Source organism: Acyrthosiphon pisum, chromosome A2, assembly GCF_005508785.2.
Source record: "Acyrthosiphon pisum isolate AL4f chromosome A2, pea_aphid_22Mar2018_4r6ur, whole genome shotgun sequence".
Classification (NCBI taxonomy): domain Eukaryota; kingdom Metazoa; phylum Arthropoda; class Insecta; order Hemiptera; family Aphididae; genus Acyrthosiphon; species Acyrthosiphon pisum.
Window position 1 is genome coordinate 2,479,682 of NC_042495.1, and position 21,078 is coordinate 2,500,759.

The 21,078-nt window shown below is 27.7% G+C and overlaps 1 protein-coding gene across 1 annotated transcript in view; it reads left to right on the plus strand.

Moving 5' to 3' along the window:
• Positions 1-21,078, plus strand: part of LOC100164275 (serine/threonine-protein kinase 32A) — a 153,514-nt gene that overhangs the window by 59,443 nt on the left and 72,993 nt on the right. The window contains exon 3 of the mRNA XM_029490520.1: positions 19,964-20,019. Coding sequence (XP_029346380.1) covers positions 19,964-20,019 — 56 coding nt within the window. The remainder of the gene's footprint in view (positions 1-19,963; positions 20,020-21,078) is intronic.

Sequence of the window (21,078 nt, forward strand, 5' to 3'; positions counted from 1 at the left end):
TAACACTGTGAAACTCAAGAAACAAATTCTATTATCATTACCCCCATAAGCTTTGTAATAATATCCAGTATAAATAAACGGTATCAAGAATAATCTTCAGTTTTCTGTTTTTTGATATCAAAAGTACATTTTTTTCATGATTTTCTTTTGTAATTACAACCCACCCCAATGGAAACTAAGATTATTTCGATACTCAAAATTTGTTTATTATATAGTACTACACCAAATTCTAGTAATATAATTCAATAATAAATTTTTATTTGACAAAAAATTATTTGTTTAAGAAAAAAAAACCACAGGGGGAAAGTTGTTACAGTCCGTTTAATTATATGTTATTGTTATAAAAATACCAATTTTTGTCCGGCGCGTCCCATGCGTCGCGTCACTCGACACTTGCTCGGTGTTAGCGTGATAACATGGTTCTCGACCCACCAATCGCCTCATTTATGATGCACAAAAAATATTTCATCTTTCTTGGAAGAGTATAGGTACTGTCATTGTTAATTTTTTTTTTTTTAATAATTTTAATTCAAAATATATTGGTTTTGTAACAATGTGCCCCTGGGCTGTAACAATTTACCCCACCACGGGGCAAGTTGTTATAGTTTGACAAGGTGACTAAAATATATTTATTTTAGTATTAAAAATGTACTTTTTCTGACTTTTTTTACTTAGACAGTTACCTAAGAAGTTACTTAATACAATGGTCTTACGCAAATTATGATACTGATCAAAGAAAAAATATTAAAATTATATTTGTGAAATTGTAACAACTAACTCCGCTCTCCCCTACATGTACAAGTATACTCTTTGTTATATTTTAAAACATAATTATATTATATCTGCAGTTACTAATTTTATTTTAATAATATATTTGGAATAAGCAAGCAGAAATTAAACGATACAAATCATAAATTGAATAAAATAACTAATAATAGCAGACGAAGGTTCCTTATTAGCAATATAATAATCACTCATCATATATCTGGTTGGCCCCATTTTCAAATAATTTGAGGTACCTGCATAAAGGAGTCTAGAAGTAGGCATGGAAAGGGTTATTATACTTGGTCCCGAATGTCAATGCAAAGTGTATTATTTTTTGGGAGATCTAGGGCAATGCATTTTAAGTACTTATATTATAATATTCGTTTCATGTAACAGACACTTTAAACTTCAAAGGTGACACTTTAGTTTTGCAGCTTTTAGCATTTTCCGGTAATTTCAGTACATATTAATACTTTGTTTCAAGCCCTCAATGTAAATTAGCAAATTCAAAATACTATATCAAGAAATATTGTTTTCGTAATATTTGCTTTAATAGTTATTAGTTAGGTATTTTATTAAATGTCAATCGTTCTATTTATGAATGTGGTAACGTCTTTATCTACAGAGATGATATTGGTCGTTGTGTTTTACCGGATCTTACTCAAACAAATAACAACTAAATGGTCAGTTGATGTTACATCGCGGTCGCGTTTAATTCGAGTACCTTTTGTGTTTTTATTTTATTGTTCGTGCATAAGTTCAATTAATTGTTTTTGTATTATTATTAGTTCAACTAAGATAATAAAGTGTAAGAAATGTCGACAGTTAAACCATCGTTATCTTCTCATTTGTGCCTATCAAACTAATTCAGGGTAATTTTTTAAGGGTATTATTGCACCGAAATAAATTTTATGGTGCGTTTTAAATTATTTTTTAAAGCATTTTTTTTTGTTTATAGTTTTAAGGAATTTAAATACTGGTTCTAGTATTATTACACTAGGGAATTTTCACAATTATTAATAAATAAAAGTAAAGTAGATGATGTTATTTTACCTGCAGACGACAAATAATTAAAAACGTAATACCTACTTAAAACACGTCTACACATACCTATTGTTATTTAATCAAACGCGATCCTCTCAGATACACGAGAATAACAATATCGTGGAATGAATGCAAATATTTAGAATGAATTCTGCAGCGAGTCATAAAAATTGTTCGTTGAACGGGGCCTAGTATTGAATACAATCCGCCAGATCCTATTTTATCCGAGGATATGATGAACTAACGCACAACAAAGCGACTTGACAGTTGGTTCCTGCTTATATTGACTTGCCAATCTCATGACAAAACCATAAAGCTTCAAAGTTCATAACTTACTGCAACTTATAGTTACAATAGTTTACGCGTTATTACTTTAATACGCTAAGTGAGAAAAACAATTATGAACGATTAACAATTTGTGTCGAGGGATCGGCGTATATAAGTACCATATTAAAGCACTTACACAACCTAGCATGATTATAGCTATCAGATTTCACTAATCATACGGCCAGGGCTATTGTGTGTGTAAATCATTGACCTATAAAGATTTGAACTGCTCCTTCCACTCACTCCTATTCTATACCTCCGCGGAGCTATTGTTGTTAGGATTTAGAAACAAATAGCTAATAGTTTGGGATACCCGTGGATGAAAACCTAAAATCATGGTGAAATAATTATAGTATTAAAGTTTCATGGCTTAAGTTAAATATCATTATAGGTCTATAAATGGGGTAAATAATCTCACTGGTGGTTTGAGGCGTCGCCTGCTCAAATCTTGTGAACTATGTACATTATTCTATGACGGTATGGTGCGTATGGTGTGTAGGTATGTCTGATGAGTGCGTATGTGTATCATGTAGGAACTTAGAGCTTGTGATAAGTCAGTTGGTTGAATACAACTTCAATAATGACCAATGGTAGATAAAATTGCCAATATTTCATTACAAGAGTACAATATCCATAGACAGGCATGATTATTGATTACATTTAAAGCCCTCTTGGCTCAACGTTAACAATGGTACACATGAGTGACGTTGACACGATATTTGTAATGTGTCAGTATAACTACTCATTTAGAACTAACAGTAAGTTGAATGCCAATAATTTGGGCAAATGGGCCCTTGGACCAACAACACTAATTATCAGCTAATAATAATTTTAATCATAAAAGAAATAATAAATAATCAAATGTAATGAGTATTGACACGCTGTATGTCGGTGAGTAGACTAGTCAGTACCTACAGTCAAATCGGCGCCTTATATTATTGTTATTAAATATAATTTAATGTTAATATCATTACAATTATTTATTTTTAACTATTTATTTTATGCATTCAATTGAAATATGTACACAACAACATAATAATGCGTAGCAGCAATATAATTCCAGTTATTATAGAGATGGTATATAAAACAATTTAATAACACTTAATTATAATAGAAAATTGTGCCGATATAATAAATTATATTCATCGGTTACGGTCTTGGTGGGTATAATATGAAAGTGATAAGACTGTTGGTGTCGATATTATCCATCAATCTATTAAACGTCTTGATGCGCTTTATGGATAACAATAAATAATAATAATATAATATAATATAATAAGCTGGCCGATTCGGGGCGTTAATACTCAAAACAAAACAGTGATTTGTGCACAGAATAATTATTTCAATCATGCGTATCTGAATATTTAAATTTCTTTTTGATTTTTATTATTATTAAAAGAAGTACGCTAAAATATTTTTTAATTCAAGCAATGTGTATACATAAAGGTACATGGGCGGCACGGTGTAACAACACATAATATAACGATAGTGATAACGGAAGTCTGAACAGTATTTCGTACGTTATCAACTATTGACAAGTTAAGTATTAACATTGATATGTGAACAATATGAAAATGTAGTTTTTTGATCATAAAATATGACTAAACAGAATTAAAATTATACATAATTTGTAATTTTATATTATAAGTTACTTTAATATTTTGTTGTTTTTCAAAAGGTCTGAATTTAAAACTTCACGAGTTTAGCAATATAATTATGTATTTATGTGTAATGTATAATAATTATTATTAGGTACCGTTTTTATTTTGTAAAAACACAGGTTTGTTTAGTAATATTTTAAAATATTAATACCTCTATAAATACCTCTATAAATACCATAAATTGTGTAACATTACCCGAAGGCCAAAACAAATATAACTATCATACAATTTTTAACATTTTAATACAACGACTAATGTACCAATTATATGCAAAATCATATTATAATAAAATTCAATATCATTATTTATTTCACAGCAATTGTGCGAACGATTTTCTTTTATGAATGCAAGTTTCAAAACTTAGATTAACAGCGGAATTTCGTTTAAAGTCTAAATACATAATAAATAACTTTCAACATTAACTAAAAAACACTATAGTTAATATCCACATTTATATTTAAACAGATACCATGAAATGGTTTAAAATGGCAAAACCAATAAACATCAGCATATAAATTCTGAATTCCACATTACATTTGATTTTTCAATAAAATTTTTTATATATTAAATTAACCAAGGTTCCTACTGTTCATTTTTAATCTAAAAATACTTCATTATATTGAACTATACATAATATGTAATAAGTGGAGTATAGTTGTTTCTAAGTTAAGATCATTTAATTTAAGAAATTGAAATTTCCCATCAAATTATATTTTTGTTAAATTATAGTGATTATAACATAATATCATATATTATTTCTCAACAGCATATTACGCGTTTTGTTTTTTTATTTGAACCGGGTGTACAAATACAATAAATTATATAACTATGTATCCCATTTTGGAAACATATCTAAAAAATATTTAGATCGCACAATAAATAATATGTCGTTTCTGACATGTTTAACTAACAAATGCACTTTCAAGTAGTATAGGTAGGTACCTACTCTTTGAGATTTATGAAAATTGTCTATCTCGTGCTCGGAAAAAAATATATAAGTGCGTATAAATAACCAAAAAGATTTGCATGTGTAGGTACGTTGGTAAAAATATTACAAATTGAAAAATGACTGAGAAATTGAATTTATACAGCGACTATATAAATATTTCTATTACAACGTTACCAAAATCGTCTATAGAACACGCGTATTGAGTACAAAGCAGAGTAGGTACCTACAGAGAGCTATATATTATATTATTGTAAAGAAGCGTATCTTTTATAATTTCCTTTGATCTCAAACTTCATCCCCCGGAAAAATAAATAAATGGATTTTCATTCGTGAATATAATTGTTGTTGTAAATGCTTGAACCTTTACTGCGCAAATTATACATTTTAATTATTATCAACAAAAAAAGTCCGTACATGTATTCAAGAATAAACAATTCCGTGATATACTAGTATATACTAGTAGCTATGTAGGGAAATTCATTAAAATAATAATAATAATAATAATATTATAACTATTTATTTTTACCATTGTTGAGAAATATTAGTTTAAGATTTAACGAATAATACACAATAGCTATATAATTCAGTTGTATGTGAATTTTACCTAGCAATACACTATTATATCTAGAAAAATAAAATTGAAATCTAGAAATTCACTTAAATTTCAAAATTGTTCTTCATTATAAACATTTGAATAAGCATTTAACAATTATTTTAAAAATTAGTAAAATATCAACATTTAAAAATATTTTTTTTTTTTCTATATTTGTTCATTGTAACGACCTCAAGGTCTTTGACAATGCTTATCACAAGTGGGTAGTAGGGAGATCATGTGATCTATTTATCTATGTATTAAAAATATAAAAATGTTTTAATTTGTATTAAACAGAAGAAAACTTTTTTTTGTAATTAGATAAACCATATACAAATTTAAATTATTCAATTTATTTAGTTAAAGGTGCTTATAAATTACAATAAAAACAGTTATGTATAGCCTGTATAAAATATAAAATAATTCATAAACCAGGTGTACAATTTTTGTTTTCAGAAATTATTAATAAACATACTGTGAAATGCAATAAAAATAAAAATTACATAAACATCAAAAAAGCCATAATAAAAATAAAAATCAAAACAAAATTTAATAAATTCAATTTTTATAATATGATGATTAAAGATGTATAGCTAGGAAAGCTATGTCAAACAATAATCTAAAATTTATATTTTTTAAAAATGCACAGGCCTATGGTCTACCTTATTATAATGTTAATAAGCAAAGTTCATCGTAAATATTATCATAATAAATAATTTTGTTTTGGGCAAAGTCAAACATTTTAATAAGAAAATAGTTAATATAAGATAAAACCTTTCGTCGAGATGATCAGTTTTGTAAAATTATTTTTTTTTCAAAATAAAAACCAGCAAAAACGCTCTAGTGTTTCGACTTTTTTCGAGTGTATCACGTAATTTGGAACTTGTAGAAGTTTTATCGACTCAAATTTATTTAGATCAACATATATATTTTATAACATTTATACGAAACAAATTATTTTTAAAACTTGGCTAATAAATCAATCCAACTGTAGTCACGATTTAAAATTAAACATTTAAGGACGAATTGATACAAAAATCACGCAGGCTTATAATTCAAAATTATTCAGCTATTACATCTCAAGATTGAACTAAATTTAAAGGATTCGTATAACTCGTTTAACTGTGTTCATAATACTATATATTATGGTGTGCACTAGTGGCCAATTAAAATAGTCGTAAAACGGGAAGTACGATTCGCAATACGCTTCGCAGCTGTTCGGCAAAGGAATGTAGGTAGCTGTATTAATAATGGCGTGTTTGCGTTTGATGTGTTTGATGTGAGCTAATAATAATAATATTATAGTGCGACACGCGGTTCCTACACACCTATGCCCCTAAATTGCATACTCCGAGCGCCGTGCCACTTTTATCCACGGCGTGAAACACAATATTATTATTATTATTGGTTCGTGAAGTTCATTTCGCGCGGAACTATTATGGTCGTTGAAACCTTACGGTACGTGTCTGTACGAAATATGTTTTTCGGGCAATCCCCTTGGACCAGGTTAGAGGTTCTGCAAACACACTTGCTGTGCAGTGTGTCACGGCCGAGGCCCACGCTCCACAAAGGACGTATATCTCTCCGGCGTCGTGTGACTTTTATTTACAATCTCTGTGCGTTATTTACGTATACTATACAATGCGAAGTTAGGGTCAGTAAGTACGTCTCGACATGGTCTCTGACGGATAGAACGGTAAGTGTATATAAACATATAATAATATGTAGTACCTACCACGCTTTGAGTTGGGTCATAACGTGGATGTATTGTGTGTGTGTGTGCCACCGTCACACGCTATAATAATAATAGGTACACAACAACGATCTCGCGTGGATGCCATTTAAGTCCAGTGTATTATGTCGTGCCACTGCGGTGGCGTCCTCCCGTGAGATGCTTTAATGTTTGTCAACCATGTTTGTTCACCTACGACTATCTAGTGGCATTGTCTGAGAAATTAAAGGAAATAAATAAAACACGGCCGTGTTATTATCTATATAATCCATATAAATGTATAAGATAAGCGTGTTTGACAGCGACAATGCATAACTTCAACCGCAGAAGATAAAAACAATGGGCTCATATTATATAAAATGCCATTGAAATACATCAGCTGAAGTGCATGTCGACACGTGTCATTGCAACTCTTGAGCATCGTCCTCGCTGCAATCAGTTGTCGAGATGCGCACGCAACCGACCGATCATTGGTCGATGACGTGTCAAGGTGAAAAATATAAGAGCCAGGTCTTATCACAAATTTTATCACCAAATCACATAATATCTGATATCGGACATATTTATCTGATAATATATAGGCAGAACCAAGGTGGATATATATATATATCTACCTTAGGAAGAATAATTAATAAATGATACGGAAATAGGTACGTTTTAACTAATTGTTCACCATAGAAATGAAAAATTATTCGTAATCAACGCAAGAAATTAATATTGATAAGTGGTAACTATGTCAGACACAGATACGAAAAATTGTAGATTTTTCAAACATTCATGTACATGGCAACGAGATTTTTTTTGTTTGTTAAGTCTAAAAGTATATAGATTTTAGATTTTGAACAGAGAAAGGAAACTAGTGGTTTTACAATAGTGTTTATAATTTTTTTATTCATTTTTTTTTTATCCCGTATACAATATTTCTACCACAAAGAATTCTTTGATTTCAACATAATATAGTACCTTATCTTTTAGCAAATTGGATCAAGTTGGTACATTAAAGAGGACATTTTTCGATTTTCCCAATAGTTATTTAATGATGCCACGGAGAAAACCACCGACAAATTACGAAAAACCGTTGAAAATGTGATTTTAATTTCTAACGCTTTGTTTATCACCATAGAAACGAAATAAAAAATTATAATATTATAATATTAATTCAACTTACAGAAAGTAATAAATAATAAAAATATAAAATATCCATACTGATAACCCGTCTTCGTTCAGAATCTTTTTTTTTTATACAATCATCCATTATAAATTGACCCACTTGTAACCTGCTATACAACAGAGTGACATTCACTTACCCAATTTTTTAACATATTATTAAATAAATCTGATCATTATTTATAAAATTTTTTTTTTAGTTATACTAATGAAGAATACTAAACAAATTTTTTTTTTATTATTTAAATAAAACCAAGATTTCTAAATTTGGGAAATAATACTAGATACGTTTGACCAAAGAAAATTAGAATATAAAAATTTAAATATTTTGCTGTTTTGAAGAGTTTGCGAAGTTGCGGCGCACAGTGGGATATTATCATAAAAACCCGGCCAAAATATTATACTTAATGTATAAGAAAAATTTGAATTTTTCTTCTTTCTCTGTGAAATAGAAATGATCAAATTAAATCACACACAAAGGGGTACGGCATATGTATGAATGCTTATTATAAACTGTACACTATTTATAATGATGCATAGTGAAACAGATCCTTTAATAATAATATGTTATTCGGCGGATGGTGTAACAACTGATGCGCAATATTAGTCATAATTTATAATCATATATTTAATCATAATTTATAATCCGTTTCTGAAAATGTCCAGAATTTAGAAGCGGAGTTTGAATCTTTGTTCTAGACTTTTTAGTTCTTATATTTCTTCTGGATCTAACATCAGGTAAGTCTTCATAACGATTGACAACCTATTTAATTGAAGTTTATGGTTATATTATAGAAATCTGGTAACCAGTTAGTAAAAAGTTTTTGGCTCCTACCGGAGCCGATTACCTCTTAATTTAGAAACGGTTTTAAGCCCTGATTAAAAAAGTTAATATTCCTGATTATTAATTGTATGAATACATTTTGGAAAATGAAAAATCTAGTTCTCTACATGTAATCAAGGAAAATATATTATGATCGTTTCTAATAAACTTTTTTAACATTCTTATAATTTACATTTTTATAGTATATAGTAAACATATTATAAAATATTTTTTCCAATTGAAGTTGTTCAAGTCGTTTTATCAAATTACCAGAGTATGAATGAACTACAATTTTGTAAATAATGAAATATCATTACAGTTTACTTTTTTTTATTATTATTATTATAATATTTTGTAATTTCTTAAAGGAAAATTTCGCTTTTTGAACTGCGTAGTGTGCATGTAGATATAATATGTTTAATAATATAATAACACTTTACTTTATCGAGTTTTTCTCGTGCACGTGTCATCTTTTGTACGAAATTTTTAAATTTGGTAATTGTCTATACAAAATTCTCACCATTGCGGGTATTTGAAGAAAGTTGGAAATCTGTATGATACTGAATGTATTATATTAAAATATAAAATATAGCATAGTTGCATGTACACTTAATGTGTTATAGATACGCATAATAATAAATTCGATTTGTATAGCTTTAGAAAATATTTATATTGCTCATTTCTTTTTATATAATATTAGTGAAGCGACTCGTATACGACAATAATCTTCTAAGCCCAATTATATTGTCTATGCCGCATAATAAAGTATATTTTACTATCATAATATGATGTATTGGTTTCAGAATTCTTATTGACTCGTGTGCATATACGGTTCGATAAAATAAATTTGACGATAAAGCCAACAGATTTAACGGCTTATTTTTAATGTCGACTTTTGTCGATAAAAATAATAATATGTGGTGTGTAAGCTATTGTACGTGGGTGTCGAGCAGTTATGGAAATACAATTTTATAGGTACCCACTCAACTCGCTACACTACAATAATCAATTAACAACGTGTAACCTAAAAACGGGTTTATAAGTGCCGTTTAAAAATTTAAAACACAACAAATAAATTTGTAATAATAAATACTATCTAAGTTCCGCAAAAAGTGGTTGTTGTACGTAAAATCAGTTATTAATTTATTATACATTTTATAATTTAACGAGTTCGAGTTATAGAGTTTGTGTAAGAATATAAAAACGAAAGAAAAACATAATAAGCGTTACAAATGTTTTCTTCAGCAAACCTATTTATTATACTGAAATTATGGGTATTTTAAAAAATTTAATTAAAATTTTTTTTATGTTTACGCGCCTGAACGAATTTCCTCTTTGCGGACATTAATGGGCACATTTACATAATAATGCATCGAATAGGGACATCAATAATATTTTTAGAAAATATTCTGGTGGGGAAATCGCAAAACCAAAACAATGATTATCAGTAGTTGTTACACACGAATTAATTATTATAATATTATTATAATAAAAAAATAACACCATTGTTCCACCAATATAAATGCTCGTGCTTATAAATTATAATACAAGACAGTACCGTATGCTACAAAAAAAAAAATCGTTCAAATAAAATTGGAGACTATTCATAAGAAAAAACTTTATTTGATGATTAATATAGAATAACAATAATTAATATTGAGTCCAGACTAAATAAAATGTACCATCAAATGAAATGTTTGTAAAATACAAAACATTAGGGGTGATGAGTATTGGTGAAATTACGACGAATAAAACTTTGTGATGGGTGGATAAACACAACTGATACAGTCGTTTGAAGTGTTTTCCACGGAAAATTGTATTTTTTTTTTATAACTTTATCTATAAAAGAAAAAAATATACAAACCGTACAATACGACTCTAGAGTAGAAAAAAACCCGGATATATCTGTACCTCGGTTACGGGTGGACGACGTGTAAATACGTCTAATACTTAGTTTGGCGAGAGATCGTTTTATTGTTATTGGTATCGGAAAGAAAGGAAGGAAGGAAGGTAAGAAAAAAAAGTAAAAAAATGAAATTGCGATTTAGGGCACCAGACTGAATCGGAGGATCAGGCACTACAATAATGACCGTGGAAACTATTTCTAAATCGTTTACAGCATAGTTTGGCTACTCCACTAACGTTACGGAGGTCCTTGTGGAGAGGGTTGCTGTAAATATATAATATAGATAAGGTCCGCGAGAAGATCTATAGCACGAATAGCACGATTTGGGATTGGATCATTTGTGTTTTATTGGTGTTTGATATTTTTGCCGAACCCCAGATCCGTAAGGCACATAAAGTAAATAAACCAGAAACCATTTCCACGTTGATGACATCACGTCTGCAGCATTGTCTCCATCTGTATACTGCAGATTTGACATTGCACTTTATATGCGTTCAGCAGTTGCAATTTTGTATCAGTAGAAAAATATTGTTCTATTATAGAAATATAATGTAAGTACATTGTCTGTGCGATTATTCATGATTTTTTTTTTTATTAACTTTCGACCAAAAGTTATTACTGCTCAACCATCAATTTAATACAGGTAATAAATATTAATTATTATTATAATATTATAGTGATAATAATAATGATAGTAATATATATAATAATATTGAGACATAGTTTAAGCTATACCTAAAATGTCATTGATAAAGAATGAAGATAATTAGGATAATAAATTAAGATAAGAATTTAAAATTATGAATCATATATAAGCAGATGAAAAATATTAAAAATCCTTAGTCACAGTTTTTTTTTATAAGCATTTAAAGTTTAAAAATTGACAAAATATGGAAAAATCACGAAAATTAGCAAATTATTTTGAGTTAAGAATTCGTAAAAATTTTTCTTTTTAAATCTAAGATTTTAAAATGTAATACAAGATTCATTATAAGATTATTTACCTTTATCAAACAAAAAATATCTATAAGAAAGTCAAATTAAATTTTTATGATCGTTTTAATTCATATTTTTACAACATTGGATATTCACTCGATTTCTCATGTAGCGATTTCCTTATTTTGTTGTAATTCAAAAACGAATAACTGTAGATATATGAAAAATTTACTGAATGTTTATATTAGCATTTCCTATACACCATACAATTTTGAAAATATTTTGACTCTTTTTGAGCTGTTTACGGACATTTTCAGTTTTCAATTTTTTTAGTTTTTTTTTTCTAAGCATTTAAAGATCGAATTTTGACAAAATTTATCAAATTTTAATTTGAATAATTATTTTGTAGTTAAAAATGTATAAAATGTTCAACTTTTGTATCTAAGAATTGAAAATTTAAAACAAGATTCCACGTAAGTAATTAATTCTGTTACCAAAAAATCTAAAAAATACATTTACACAGTTTATTTTTATAGTCATTTTAAGTACAAATTTGGACTAAATTACATATTGAAAACCTAGAATAACTATTTTAGTTATGTTATTGTGATTGTATAATATTATTCTTGGTATACTTGAAACTTCTAAAGTATACTATTATATATCTATGATAGCATCACGGGTTGTTGTTGATGTATAACGCGTTATAAGTATACCTAATAGATATTATTATATGATTAATTTGGAATTTATTATAGGTCAATTTTTTTTAAATACTATAGACTATAATATAATATTATGTCTTATACCTAGACTGACATACCGTCTCCACTCAGAATCGTTTTTCTTATACAATGATATTATATCATTGCATTCAAATTAAATACCATACATTATACAGTGACCCACTTGTAACCTACTGTACAGCAGAGCGAAATCCACTTACCCACCTTTTTAAGTATTGACGTCGTTTTGTTACAATATTGGAACTGCTGAACGTAAATGTTGGTATATTAAACATTGTTAGTAAGATGGAGAAAACACAGGAGGAACAAAGTCATCATCTTAACTACGTTTCTGGTGTAGTTTTCAAAATCTTATTTGAAGGGCTTTTTCCAGATTTTGTGTCTACAGATTTAATGTTCTCGATACGTCAAGAACTAAAACTATAGCGAAACGTAAATATTTCAGTAGCATTTATACTATCGAAAACATACGTTTTTAAAAAACATTCTTATTGGTCAAATGATCACTAATAACGAAGAAAGAAGAAGCCTGCTAATATTATTTATGTATAATAATCAACGTTAGGTATTATTAAGGCGAAAATATAATTTAAAACATTGAATTAAATATAAAATAATTAAAACCGTAAAGCAATTATTTCCTATTTATTTGAATAGTATTACCTTCATCTTCACAGCAATTACGTGTATTTCTGAAATTACAACAATTTTATTCCATTTACTTTTGTGTAAAATGCAAAGTTTTGTTATATTCATATGCGTTAATATTATAACTTTAGATTAATAATTATGTATTGTATAATGAGTTTTGGGTTGGTTCTGCATATTATTATGTTAAATATATAACAATATATTTATACCTATTAGAAAAGCAAAATTCAAAAAGTAACGTGACCGGAGATCGAGCTGAACTTTAGGATTGGATTTATACCTCTTAAATGTAATAATGTTTACATTTGTAAACCTAGCCAAATTAATTAGTGCATTAAAACACATTCCTCTCAATGTTTTAAAAATACTGTTTTCCTTTTATCATAGAATAACCAATTGTGTAATCAAAAATAATTATGCATACGTTATGTATGAAAATAATCAAACGTAATATTTCTATAATAAACGCAAACAACGTTAACACCTTTTTAATTTTCTGGATGAGACAGCTAGTCGGGCCCATTTATAAATAATTTTATAATGATAACAAATCAGTCCATTATTAACAGCTATAAAATGATAATTTTTGTGACATGCTTTAGGGCGCCTATGTATTATTTAGATTACGATTATTTGACTTCCACTCCTATGAGTACAACGTCACGCTAATACATTATAATTTCATATTATACGACAATGTGCAGTTATGATTTAAAAACAGAAATTTTACACTGACGGCAACCCTAAGTCTATGGTAGGTATATACTATATAGATATCATTTACTGTCGAATGGTTCAAAATAAAAATTTAAGGGGCACAATATTTTAAGCTCTCCAGGTTGGACAGGATTTTTTTATATAAACCAATATATTATTATCATAATAAATTAATTCCCTATTATTTTTTACAGAACAAACTTGTATAATAGATATACAAATATTGTACTTTGACTTGAAATAATGTTTGAGAGGTATATGCCAAGCGTATGTTTTTATAGTGAACATATACTATAGGTATATTTAATAACGATATTATATTGCATTACTTTTCAATCAAACGTTATATGTAATTGTATTATTTGTGTTATTATAGTTGAAAGCAATCTACTTTGAACATTTTTGTTTTAAATGACGTGAAAAGTGTCACACAATAATGTTTTTAAACAACCAATGTCGGAATAAAATGTTTCAATCTTATAATACGAAATGACGTTAAAGACCATTGTGGTCATTTTTTTTTCACAGAGTCGCCAAAACTATTAGTCTTTTTTGAAAAGATTTCAATAACAAACTTTACCAAACAAACATGAAATATTGGCACAGAAAAGTAATTGTTTCGTGTTCAGATAAACATGACAGAAATAAATAAATAAAAATACTACGACTTGTGTTGACACGTAATCAAATAAATTACAAAGACAAACCAATACAACTCTATAAAAACTTAATTTGTGTATTGGCTTATTAATAAGTTAGATTGGAAAACGTTAAAACGATATTTCATCAAATTGTTTCGATTTTGTATTGACTATAATATGAAGGGCCACCAAGGATTTTTAGAGGAATATTGATCGATCTCATCAAAAATAAACTATACCAATATCTGTTGATCACGTACGTAATCTTCAAGTTTATGACTTAAACACACTTTTATACTTTATATACAAAGTGAAGTATTTATAGCGAAGAAAATCATACAATTTTCCGGTTTCCGATGGAAAAACAATGAAATAAGCATAACATTATAGAATTATTTGTTATTATGTTGCATGTAATAATATAAATAATATATCAATATACCTAAACAAATAGACATAAGTCGATTACTTGACATTTTTAACGTGGCTCACTTGTTGGAAAAGGTAGGTGACCCCCTGCCTTATATCTTAAACGCATAGTGTTTTCATAATATTTTCAAATTCAACTGCAAATGAATCTAAAATGATTATGTAACTGTTCTCATTGGCCATCACAATAAATCATCTACACCTAATTATAACTCTTGTTGATGCATTTAGCATATTATTATCATTTTTCTACTAATATGATACCAAATATAAAATATAAATTCATGATAATTATATAACTTATAAATATAACATTATTACATATCACATTATATAGGTAAGTGTACAGGCAAAAATATAATTTAGATGTAAATAATATTTGTACGCAGAAAAACGTAAGTTGTCGCAGTTTTTACATAAACTCCACTATACATAATATCATAATTGTTAGTTCATTATTAAATGTATGTATATATAATTATTAATTATATTATATTTGCAAAGAACCAAAATGTTATGCGGAAATAGCCAAGAGTAATATTAAACACGAATAAATTAGCATTTATCAACCTACTGTTGAATTCAATCTTATACCAACAAATATTCGCACCTTCCTGAACTTCCTAAGATTTACATAATTAAACATATATCTATATACATATTTATATATATCACGGAATAGTTTTATAAAGATAAATAATGTACAACTCGAGCGTATTCGAGTAGGTAGGACTTTGATGAATTAACTTGAGTGTAATATTATATATTATAATAACATAATATTATGTTATTGCATTTGGTCCATAATATGTAAACGAAACATTGATTTTGCAAAGCAGTGCATAGAGTGCACAATATAACATCATGTTATATAATATTGTTATATGGGATACAATATGGACTTTCTCATAACTGTATGAACTTTTTAACCTTTTTCTACTTATATTATTGTGCATACACCGCAATTCCTTAAACAAATATTCGACTCAGGTAAAATAAAACATACGAGGCTTTACTTTTCATGGCTTCGTCGTTTATTTCCGTTACTTCATGTCAGAAAGGGTTTTTCATAAAAGCATCTGCACTAAAAAAAAAAAAAATAAGCAAGTGTTATTTTTTGACCTCTTTTATAGGCTCAAAAATTGTATGTAAGCCCTGGAAAAGTACGAAATGTAAATGTACTGAACCAATTATAAGCCTGACGTATACTCGAAAGTTGTTTTCGAAAGTTCTTTTATGTTGCAGCGTAATAGGAGGAAGCAGTAATATTATGAAGACTTTAGCCGTTCTTTGAAGAATAATTAAAAAAAATCTGACATTTTATTCGAACATTAATTTATTTCTCGTTGTCTAGAAAACAAACAAAAAAAAACTGAATAATTATTTGTGCCGTTATTTTTACTCAAAGTATTTCAGTCGGATTCCAAGGTTTTTCTTTAGATATTTCACTGCAGGACACAAGACTATAATTTCCAATTATTAAATTTACAACGTTTAATCATAAACTTAACGTCATATTCCTACTGTTCATGGTGAATGTGTGGGACCCATACCAGAGTTCTGATAATAGGCACCTTGGTATAATATTTATTTCGATTGTATTTTTTATTATTATTATTGATCTGAAACTTCAGCAGCTAAAGCCATTAGTTTTTCAAATATTTATACAACGTTTATAATAAATTAGAGCGCGGATTTATATACGTTAAAAACCAACCAACTATGCGCTAAAAAATCTTAAATATGCATACAAATATTAGGAAAAAAAATGTATTTTTTAAAGATTTAATTAAAACAATGTATTAAGTAATAAAAACGTGAATTACGACGGAAAGAAAGTACGGAAGTAATTTTAATGGTTATAATGGTTGTAATCGATATTTTCTTATCTTGGTATACTTATTTTGTTTCATCGATTATTGATCTATAGTTAGCATATCAATATATTATACGATCAACCAGAATAAATATGCAAATTTCATACTAATCCGCACTCTATTTATAATATTGCAATGCAACATTAGATGACATTATCTATTTTTATTATTTTTTTGGTAATGTATTTATATATATTATGTTGGTACATAGGAAAAAATATTATTTCTAAATTTGTTTGTCCGAACAGATTTTTTTTAGAGAGGACATTACGTGACATGTCTGGTCCATAGGATTCACATAAGTTTGGGTTGATTTCGAGTTAGGGTCTTGCTTCTTTATATGATCTGCATTCCGTGAAAATGTGTTGCGATTGAATGTTCATTAGGTACTTAAAAGTATAGTTGAAATGTAAATATAATTTGATCATAATATATTTGATACATATTATTGTTTATGTTATTATTTTCAAACTCAACTGTTTGAATAATATCACTGCACAGTGTTGAAACATTCATTTTTCAATATCCGTATTTAAAATGTATAACTTTTATTAAAAAATGTTTTGAACTTATTAAAGCCGTATAGGGATCTTTAAAAATGCATAAGATTTCATAATTTAATATAAGATTCCTCATAAGTTTGTCTACCTTTATCGAAAAAAAAAATGTTTACCGGAAAGTCAAATTAAATATTTATGATCGTTTGAAGTTCAAATTTTAACATCATTGGATTTTCTTATATTGTATTTATTTTATATATAATATTACAATAATACATTTTTATTTGTTTGGTCAAAAAGCAAGAAAATATAATACACGGCCCCTAATATATTTTTTCAATAGCAGTTGAAAAATATTAAAAATACATATGCACAATTATTTTTATAAATATTTAAAGTTTTAATTTCGACAAAATGTATCAAACTTAAAATTTTAAATGCGAGTAAGTGGATGTCATTCTGCTGTATAGTAGGTTAAAAGTGGGTCAATGTATAATGGATTGTATTAAACTTGAATTCAATGATATATATGATAATTTGAGTCCAGGATAAAAAAATAAATAAAAACCATTGTAAAACCATTAGCTTCTAAAATGATTTAGTAGTTATAAATGTACCTATATATATATATTAATAACAACAATATAAATATAATGTACAGTATCCTAGGCGGCCAAACCGTTTTTTGCACAGATGATATATATCATTGAATTTAAATTTACAGTCATACAATTGTAGCCTACTGTATAGCAGAGCGACTTCCACTTATCAGCTTTCTTTTGTTTAATACAATTTAAGACTTTTTGAGTGACTATTATAGACCATTAAAATAATTTATAAATTTTCTTAACATTTCAAAGGGGAGCTGCAGCCTCTCAGCCCCTTCTGGCTACGCCACTGAAAAATATTAATGTAACGATAAAAATTTCAGATATTCAAATATTTTCCTTTAATTTAAAACTAAAACAGTAAAATGTTTTTAAATAAAAATATGAGCTATACTTAGTGAGAAGCAATAAATTGTGTATTGCTATTAATTTTCATAGTGTGTTCAACGTGAAATAATCTCATAACACCGAACAAATTTATTATTTATTATTCACTGAATAGTAATTTCATGAAAACCTACTTATTTTAAGTGGTTGGATAATTAATTACCCAACCATTTTAAATTAATATAAATATTCTTAGGAAAACCGCCTCCATAATTTTATAAATTTAAGTTCACTGATATACGTACATAATATTATATTACGTAATGGTTAGGTAATTTTGTTTATCAGTGAAAACATAAACTCAAAATAGTCATAACGAATATTTATTTTTTTTGGTTTCGTTGCTAGTTTAAGATTTGGATTTATCATCCCGTGAACACTGTATTTACAGTACAGTATTACAGTACCTACATACCAAATTTGCTTACACTAATTTAGAACTTGAATAATTAATTAATCAACGACGGTAATTATTAAGACAGCATATAAATACATACCTACTGAAATTATTCATGTTAATAGGTATCATGTCTACCCAAATTAAATGATTTCCCTTTTAGAAAATAAAAATCACTAATGTAAATATAATATCATATATCATACACATATTATGTACAAACAAAGTTAGTCTTATAGAATAATGTACCAACCTACATTTTAATCTTAGTTAATTATTTTTAGATTTTATGAAACAAATTGTACGCTTAGGTTGCCTAAATTAAATTCATATTATTATACATTTTGAATTAAACTTTTTCGAACATAATTTTAATTAATTCTTTCCTTTTATTACGCACAGTAATTAATGTTCAACATTTTTTAGTAAAACATATTTTAGCTAGTGAATCTTAAGGATCTCCAGTCGGTTTCGTAAAAAGTCAAAACTAACGTAGATTTGACAAATCTCAACATAAATTTCTTTTAAAATTTTAAAATATATTTAAACTCCGTATCATAAAATAAATCTTGAGGGGGTTTCAGGGGGCTGTGGTCGATAAAAAAATAGGTTTATTGACCAAAAAGTTGGACAAAAATGAAGGAATTTGGTTTGACGGATTTATTTTTTTAAAAACTGATTTTTGTTGATTACCAAGTTTATTAGGTTCATCGAGGCGATTTTGAATATCTATTTTTACAGCTATGATGTTCACGAAAAAGAATATGATATTTTTGTTTTTATGTTAACACATTAAAATACGCATTCACTAACAATAATTTGAATATTAAAATTCACCTCGATGGAAACCTAGTAAACTTATATTCAATCATAATCCGTTTTTAAAATTAAAGTCCATCAAATTAATTTCCTCCGGTTTTGTCTGGCTTTTTGGCCAACTTACCAATAAATGTCTAATAGTTATATTTAATTTTTAACATCCGAAATAACCTACAAAGGATATATTTATAAAGATTTGTTGATATATAATATTATGATATAAATTCCTTTGAATATTATGCAGTCTTAATATTGAAAGATATTTTAAAAGTTTTCTTTTTGATTTCAGTAAACTTTGATCACTTTGAAATTTTGCGAGCAATCGGTAAAGGCAGTTTTGGGAAAGTAAGTACTAACAATATCCTGTCAGTTATAATATGTTGTTGTATTTAGTTTGTTTCGTGTGTTGTAATAATTAAAATGTAATCAACATAAAACATATTATTATGCAGTGACTAAATAAATACATACGTATGCATAATTTTTATCATATATTTTTAATTAAGTAAAATATATAATTTTAAACCTGGACGAATGGTAATCCTGAAAAACGATGAAAAATACATGACGTAGCAATTATTTTTAAAACTCCTCGCATTTCAAACATCATTGTGGTGAGCTCAACTGGAAAATAAACATCAATAAAACCTAGTTGTTTTTTTTTTTTTCCACTAGTGTAGAAGAATATAATAATAATATAATCTGGTGGATTACACTGCAGTATTATTGTCTTAAAATATTACATAAATAATGGTATCTATAAATTATTATTTTAATACTCTACCTATTTCAATGTAAAACGCCGTTAGATTCATATTACAGTCAATAACATTTTATGTTTTGGTTGAGCTCAGTCCTTATTGCGGGTTGGTTAACGTATTTTTTTGTTTCCCCACATTACAATCGAACTCGTTGAATGATTCGTTTTCGGGAACAACGCTGTCGTCCTTTTCGATTACAAGTTATACACTCATATTCCTAATAAAAATGCACATTATAGTAGCCTGGTAGGTATAACAACCACGAATCGTGTAAATAACTCTTTATGGCTGACAATTAGTAGGTACTTTATATGCGCTAACGCCTAACATCGAATCTTAAAAGTTAAAAAACGTTTCTTTTGAGGAATTTTATTTTTGGTTTCGTGTGCAACGTAATTTTTGCAACTCACCGTTATAGTGTTAATTTTGTGCGCGCTCAATCTAACCCGAATTTACGTTAGGTACTAATCACTTACGTTTTATATAATATGTACCATAACAAGTAGCTATATATATATCATTAGGACGGAACAAAATGTGCGCTCAATTGAAAAATAAACATCAATAAAACCTATTTGTTTTTAAAATTTTCCTCTAGTGTAAAAGAATATAATATAATCTGATGCATAACTACAGTGGCGTA